At 53.5% G+C, this 7,089-nt stretch overlaps 2 protein-coding genes across 2 annotated transcripts; one reads left to right on the top strand and one right to left on the bottom strand.

Moving 5' to 3' along the window:
• The first annotated feature begins 147 nt into the window (after positions 1–147).
• CSUI_006252 (centrosomal) lies at positions 148–3,300 on the top strand. The gene is made up of 10 exons (XM_068066416.1): positions 148–315; positions 635–794; positions 1,003–1,077; positions 1,266–1,353; positions 1,509–1,615; positions 1,714–1,803; positions 2,049–2,167; positions 2,299–2,410; positions 2,509–2,631; positions 2,802–3,300. Exons 2-10 carry the CDS (start codon positions 690–692, stop codon positions 2,853–2,855), a joined length of 873 nt encoding a protein of 290 aa, XP_067921610.1. The 5' UTR covers positions 148–315; positions 635–689; the 3' UTR covers positions 2,856–3,300.
• A 1,588-nt stretch (positions 3,301–4,888) lies between these two features.
• On the bottom strand, positions 4,889–7,001 carry CSUI_006251 (gap40 protein). The gene is made up of 2 exons (XM_068066415.1): positions 5,389–7,001; positions 4,889–5,238 (listed from the first exon to the last, which is right to left on the bottom strand). Exons 1-2 carry the CDS (start codon positions 6,502–6,504, stop codon positions 5,197–5,199), a joined length of 1,158 nt encoding a protein of 385 aa, XP_067921609.1. The 5' UTR covers positions 6,505–7,001; the 3' UTR covers positions 4,889–5,196.
• Positions 7,002–7,089: the final 88 nt, after the last annotated feature.

The following is a 7,089-nucleotide window of genomic DNA, read 5'->3' as shown; positions in this document are numbered from 1 at the left end:
ACCGCTCTTGTAGCGCTCATCAACTGTACTGATGCGGGCAATCGCGAGTGACCAGCCGATCAGTGCTCGCGTTCGTCGAGTGTCTCAGAGATACTGGACAGAACAGCGTCTGTTCTCCTAGGGCACTTGACTTTTGTCTCAGAGATCTGCGGCGAGCGACACAGTGTATCCCCTCATGGATGAACACGGGGACAGGTGTGTCCTCCAATTGTGTCCAAGGTCTCTTTTCTTTCCTGTGTTTTAGGCAGAAGAGCAGGAGGTCGAGCGGCAGGCGCACCTCCAGCAGCAGGAATCGGAGTCCCTCAGGTCGATCAGGCAAGGTTCTGAGGGGGGCAGCGCGGTTGGGAACACCTGTGTCGCTTACACGAGCCCTGTCTTGTTTGCTGGACGTCTGTCAGTTCGTGATAAAGAGGCGCCTGTAAATTACCGACACAATGCACCAGTCGGAAGTCACGGTGTTCTGGCCATGAATGTGACGGTGCGTCTGAGAAGGAAAGTTCTTTCTCCAAACCTGGCACACACACTGGAATCCGTGCGGGGCAGCGGTTGCTCCCGGGGCTCCGTGCTCTCTGCTGAACCTACCGCGTGACCACGTTTCTCCATGGCTTGAAGCAGCTCCCGTATCCCGTCTCAGGCAACAATATGAAGCGCTCCTTCAGCAGTACGAGAAGCTTCAAGCGACGAGCAAGATGGACTCGAAGAACCGCGAAACTGATGATTGCACCGACGCAGCACGAATTCAGCACCTAGAAAGCGAGAACCAGGACTTGCTTCTTTTGATCAAGTCGTGGCAGGTACGAGGACTTGCGCAGAATGACTGCCACTCTTTCTCGCTCGAGGCAGACGATTATGCAGTCACACTGAGGGAATGACAGCCCTTCGGGCTTTCTGCCTTTACCCCCGCCGAAGTCGGAGAAAAGGAAGAATGTTCTCATGCGTGGCGGGTGCGTCGGCTGCTACTTCTCACGTGTGTACAGCACTTTTTCTGTTTCTGAGTCGCAGCAAGCGCACGGGAGCGTGTCAGAGTCTCTGCAGGCGGTGTCCGCTGAACTCTCCGAAGCCCGTTCAAACGTGCTGGTGAGCTTAAGATGGTAGGGGTGAACATAGTCAACGTAGGGTAAAATGGGACGCGGCGTTACTTTTTTCTTTTTTGGTGAAGCAGGGGTGTTTCTCTGTCTCCCGGAGAAGACATTCTACTAGCCCTGCACTGGAATCAGGAGTCACCCTCCGAGCACTGGACTCAGTCTTTGTTCATTTTGCTACAGAAGATTGAGGCTCTGGAACAGGAGGTGGCTTCAACGAAGAAGGAACTACACCGCTTTAGCGATCTGCAGAAAGTTCAGAATCAGTCCGGTAAGCACTCCATTGCCATCTGAGTCGGTTTAGACTGCTCCGGTTTGGCGAAGTCAAACACGCTCTCGACAAGAAGCAGTCACGAAAGTTCTGCGTTAGTCTCTGTTGAGGTGTGGAAGCCAAGGTAGTGCTTCTCGTCGCTGCTCTTGATGCAGAAATGGAATTGATACGCTCCCATGCTGAACGAGAGGCTATTGAACAAGAGCTAAGTGAATCGCGCCAAACCGTGGCAAGCTTGAACAAGGTCATCGAGCGCATGCAAGTACGTAGAGTGTCTGAGTTTTTCTGAACGACGCGGGACATCGATATTCTCTCTGTCGCGATGTGTCGGAGTTTTCAGTTGGCTGTGTGGTGATGCAGGCGGAAGGCGACGCCGCTGCCAAGAGGCTGAGAGCCGAACTGGATGCGGCTGCCGGAGAATCGATCCAGCTGCGACGTAAAGTTGAAGAAGTAGGTCGACTAGCCCAGCGAGGCGCTGTCACAGCTATAGACACTAATTACACCAGAGGGTGCGTTGCCCGGGTGCTGGTGGCCAAGTGAACCAGACATCTTCAGGATTAGCCCGCTACTGCACCCTGTGGCCGGTTGGTTATTTTCATGCAGTACGGATAGGCGAGCTGGCAGCTGCGGCACACGAGCCGTCACAGTTCACTTTAGCTCTGTGTTACCGGCTCGCTCTCACTGGATTTTCTCAGAACGCTAGGGCTCAGAACGACCTCTCTGAAGCCCGTCGAAAAGTCGCAGAATCGGTCGAGCAAATTTCGGCTCTAGAGGCCTTATTGAGAAAGGCTGAGGAAGAAAACAAAGAGCTGAAGTAAGTAGTACTAACCGGGCTACTTAGGTAGCGGACGGACGTTAGAACCGTGAACGACAGTGCCAGACCATCCTAGCGCCGTTCTAAGACCACGCGGTCCAGTAAGACTGCATGTTATTGTGGTAATGCAGGAGTGGAATCGGAAGACTGATGGATCGCCAACAGAAGGAGGAAGAAGAGCGTGAGAACTACGTGGATAGGAGAATCATATCGCAGATGATTGCCAAGCACCAGCAGTTGGAGGTAATCCGACTTTTCTCACTTCAGCTTTTTAGAAGCGATTGTTTGGCTCTGATACGTAAGTATTCTTTTCTTTGGAACTCTGGACTTCTATCTTCCAGGGCCAGTGGCGGCGTCGCGACGAGGTTTTCCTCTTGATCTGCGACGTGCTTCAGCTTTCTGAGCAAGACAGAGAGAACATTGGAATCCGTAGCCGGAGGGAAACCGGCGGAGACCAGGGCTCGGTAAGGCTTCATCCTAGGACTTGTCTCACCCCAGCGCTTCGCCTTTGTTCCCGCCAGGTCAGAGTGCTGAGAGTGAAAGTGGCCTGGGTGGCCGTACGCGTTGCCGTAATTACTTCCTTTTTCCGATTCAAAGAAGTACGGCATCCACCTTCCTGTGTGTCTACGTGCAGGACAAAAGGCTGTCGGAGAAGTTTATTGAGTTTCTGAAGAAAGAAACGGAGTGACTTTTGAGGCGGTGAAGGGCCCCCCAGGGGACATTGCTTGTTTTTGATCAGTTTGTGATACTCTCTCGATAACGGACAGAAAGGGGGACTCCGGGATTTTCAGAGAAGAGTAACCAGAAACTCGTCTTCTCTCCTCTTTTTCAAAGCTGTTCTCTTTGCAATTTCGGTCAAGGAAGTCTCAAAAAAACAGTCTCTTTATGGAAGATATACTGGTGTTTCCCAAACACTCGGGTACGCAAAAGACTCGCAGCATCCGCTCGGTGCAGTGGTCGCTGGAGGCGAAGAGCGGATTTCAAGCGAGCGAGTCACACGGTGCTTGTCCACCCCTACGTAACAAATGTAGGCGTCGGTGTGACTCGACCACCGGTTCACTGTTTCAAGCTTCTTAGTTCTACAAAGTTTCGAATCCTCTCAGGCCCTGTCGCACGCCATTCAATAAACCCGCTGCCCAGCGGCAAGCAGGGCAGACTCTACACGTTGGCCTGTGATATTGTGACTCCTGCCGCGTGGAAGAGTTTGGTAGAGTGTTTGAATGCTTTCTGCCTGGGCAACTATGCAAGAAACTTGTCTTCGCGTGGCTGGAGTCTGTGGGACCCTGCAACGCGATCAGAGTGCTAAAAAGTATCGGTAGAGCCCTGCCACCTTCCGGCTCACCAGCAGAGAGTTTGTGCGCCCTTTTAGAGAGCCACGCGAGCTCTTTGAGTGGCGTAGGGTTCTTGGTCGGCTTCGCGCTCTTCTCCATTTGGGCGCACACTCGGCCAAGAAGCTGGCCGCGGGGAGTGTTAACTTTCCCAGCACTGTCGAGTCCAAGTCATTCCAGTTTTTCAGATCTGTGACTCCTAGTTTTTCAGCTTCACGTTTCGCAGCGAGGCTGCTTGTCGAAGACGAAGGTCTGCTCGCAGCGGCCTTACAAAAAAGCTAAGTGGAAAGCAGAGAAAGTGGTGTGGCCGTACCGGTCTGTCTCCGACCGAATCCGTTGCAGAAGCTCCACCACCTTCAGTGCCGCCTTCGATACGTCATGAAGCTCTTCTGAATAGCCGTCAATGCTATAGGGTAACCTGTCACGATCAGCGACGTCTTTGGTTACCTACTTTTCAGTACGCCAATCTGTTGAGCGGGAGTCAGTATGTGTCAGAACCTGGCACGTCTGCGGCCTTACTTCAACTTCGTTCTTGTGCAGCCTCCCGGGTGAGGGGTCTGCCTCTTGGAAGACCGGCGCAGGCACTGACTTCATCTTTCTTTTGCTGTGCCAGAAACAGCACTTTCTCTCACTTCGTACAAAGCAGCACTCCGCGTCCCATTGCGGGGAAGAAAAGACAGCTTTGAGGGAAAGGCTGGCAGCGTCGCCTGCACAACTGTAGTGCGTACGTACACGCAAGCTCGCTGCGTCGGCGACGCAGGTTCTGACGAGGTCGCGCCATTGAACGTGTGCACCTTTTCAGCCTTCCACCGCTGTGTCAAGCCCTAACCAGTCAGACACCGCAATCCGTGCACGCCATTGTGTTGTCTAGAGAAAGAATAAGACAGTCGCTTCTAATGAGCCTTAGTGAAGAGCCGCATCGCTACAGGTCTGCCGTGCTACTGATAGACGCGAACACCCTGTCTGCCTGCTAAAAGGAGTTCTGCTTAAGAGCCGCATCTGTCCCGTGAATAACTATCGCGACTGTCCAAACACAAGAAAGCGTACTGCAACCTGCCAGAACGGACGAGAAAAAAATCTCATTCGGCCGTGGCCAACCTGGCACTCGTCGTTAGAGTTCGCTGTCTCGGTCAGCAGGAACTTCGCATAGTGTCGAGAGTCGCGCTGAAGGACTGGGTCGAAAGTCGGAGCGGCGGTGCTGACGCGCTGAACGGGGCGGGACTTGTGTCCAGAGAATGAGCTACCGGACTGTGAAAAGGGTGTGTTGCGCACTCGTGCATCGTGGATCTGCTGAGGCCACCACCATAGCAGACCGCTTCCGCAGGTCGCCGCAGGGCCGAGTCACAGCTTCAAGACAAGAAAACTAGTAGTTTCCACCAAAACAGAATACAAACCGAAAAAAACATCGCGGTCGACGGCACCTCACGCTGCACAGCATGGGGAAGGAGCAACCAAGGAATGCATGTCGAAAGATAGGACATACGACTCCACTGTGCTTCCGGGACAGACAGCACAATGAAGGCCATCCGCCCGCGCTGCCACCAGTCCAGGCTAGACAAAGAACCAGTTCAATCCGTTAAGCTCCCTCCACACCTCCGACAGCGCGCCGCCGTCGCCCAATATACTACACGTGGACAGACAGTTCGATTTTCGTTCATGCCTTCAAACAAGGAAGAAAACTGCGAGTCTGAAGTGAGTTCCTCAGTGCGTCGTAACCTCGTCTTCTCGAACATCAGAGTAATTCTGAAGGCACCGAAACCGACAGCATTCACAGCGCCACAAAGAAAATGGACTCGGGTGGTGATTCCGGTAGTTAACGTACAAAACCTTTGAGGGAAGAAGCTTATAGGGAAGTCTGCACTACAAATTTGCGCTTGGAGTGTGAGAGCTTACCTCGCCACCGTCCTCTTCGATTGCTTGCAAGAAAGGCTTCTGAGAGGATTGGGAACCAGACTCGAGCTCCGCTGAGTCGGGGGATCTGCTGCGCTGCCTGTTTCCGCTTCGTGCTTCTCGTGCAGCTTCGACTTCGGCGGCATTCGTGATGACATCGAAGGCGCAGAATGTGCGACCAGCCAACACGAGCAAGATGCAAATGAATCCTTGCCAGCCGGGGACACCGAAGCTCAAACCGATGAGGAAGACAAGCACTATTGACACGATTTCAAGGAATCGCCACGGGCCCTGTCCTGTGCGGCGGATCAGTCGGTTGGAAACAATGTTCTTAACGAAGGGGAGAGCACCGACGGTTACTAGGCATCCCCACACCTGCCACGTGTGCAGCGAGCTGAAGTTCATGGGGAGGGTGTTGAAAACTCTCCACTCGCCACACGCAACCCATAGGAGTGGCAGAAGAGCAACGCCAATGATGTGCTGATGATTGTACAAAAGGTTGCCGCGGCCGTCGACCTCGTGCATCACCTTCTGCAAGTATGCAGCGCGAAACGCCGCCGAGAAGATGGCATACAGGATTGCCCAAGGGAGAACCTGGGGGCTGATCGTCTTCGAGTCCGTGCAGCCGAGAACGAAGCCTATCAAGAGCATTCCCATGGCTTGCCATCTCATTGGCATGTACTCCTCTCCACAACCAATAAAGCGCGTCACATGGTGAAGCACAACAGCGAAAGAAACAATAACCGGCAGCGTAGCGATGCAGGGTGTGCGGTAGAGAACCACATTGGCAAGGACAAGCATCAGACTGTTGACGACGGCCGGAACGACCAGCTTCTTCAGAAGCCGCCTATCCAGCTCCACTTGGGGAAAATACGCGAATTTCGGAAACTCTTTTCCTGTCTCTCCCAAACACCAAGCCATGAACAGCCCCTGAGCCAGTTGCCACCACGTCACGAAGACAGGGTAGGGAACCACATCCAGGAAAAGTCGGTACATGACGAACACATTGGACAGTGTGAGAATAAGAAAGAGAGTTTCTGCCGTCACAAGCTCCGGGTCGGTTACATACCGCTTGATTTCGGACCAAGTTGGCAGGCGAATGTCCTGCAGCGTCGCCATTGTCCCTCAATTTTCACTACTTTCGCGCAGAAGCAGCCGGCGCGTGTCACGCGAACAGATTTCAAGACAGCCAGCCTGCGCCGTGCCAACACGCAATTGTGAGGGAAAATGATGGCGCAAGGCAGGAAATCTCAGGATACGAAAGAAACAAAGTAGAATTTGACGGCCAGCCACGCCTACTGTCACTCAAGCTTTGCGAAGCCAGCGGGGCGGCCGCAGAAGAAAACGCTATGCCGCTGTTGTGACGACGCAGACCGTTGTCTGCTGAGCTTCAGGCAGAAGTGGCACGAGCAACAATCAGAGTTCATCAGGGGAGCAGACAACACCAAAAGGACACAAAGACAGTTTTTTCTTTGCCGTCCGGTGTAGTCATAAATTTACACTCAAAAATTAAATCGCAAATGTGCAATAATGCGCTTCCTGCTAGCCCGGTTATCATCGTCACGGCAGAGGCTGTGCCGTCTTCGTCCAACGGGATCCGCGGGCTTCGAGCCGCGTTACCTACTGCGCAACAACGAACAGCCGTCGGGCCGCGGGAGCTCTACCAACGCGTGACGGCAGCGCAGCGTTGTTGCTCGCTCGCCG

The sequence above is a fragment of the Cystoisospora suis genome (assembly GCF_002600585.1).
Source record: "Cystoisospora suis strain Wien I chromosome Unknown contig_3128, whole genome shotgun sequence".
NCBI classification, from domain to species: Eukaryota; Apicomplexa; class Conoidasida; order Eucoccidiorida; family Sarcocystidae; genus Cystoisospora; species Cystoisospora suis.
The sequence above is the reverse complement of the archived record's forward strand: the minus strand, read 5'-3'. Positions and strand labels throughout refer to the sequence as shown.

What these genes read in the sequence shown, in the direction of transcription:
- CSUI_006252 (XM_068066416.1), top strand. Translation starts at nt 690, where the DNA reads ATGGACTCGAAGAACCGCGAAACTGATGATTGCACCGACGCAGCACGA. An exon ending in TGCGACGTAAAGTTGAAGAA is followed by an intron (nt 1,804 to 2,048) that starts GTAGGTCGACTA and finishes GGATTTTCTCAG; the next exon opens with AACGCTAGGGCTCAGAACGA. An exon ending in CCGGCGGAGACCAGGGCTCG is followed by an intron (nt 2,632 to 2,801) that starts GTAAGGCTTCAT and finishes GTCTACGTGCAG; the next exon opens with GACAAAAGGCTGTCGGAGAA.
- CSUI_006251 (XM_068066415.1), bottom strand. Translation starts at nt 6,504, where the DNA reads ATGGCGACGCTGCAGGACATTCGCCTGCCAACTTGGTCCGAAATCAAG. An exon ending in TCGAAGAGGACGGTGGCGAG is followed by an intron (nt 5,239 to 5,388) that starts GTAAGCTCTCAC and finishes CGGTGCCTTCAG; the next exon opens with AATTACTCTGATGTTCGAGA.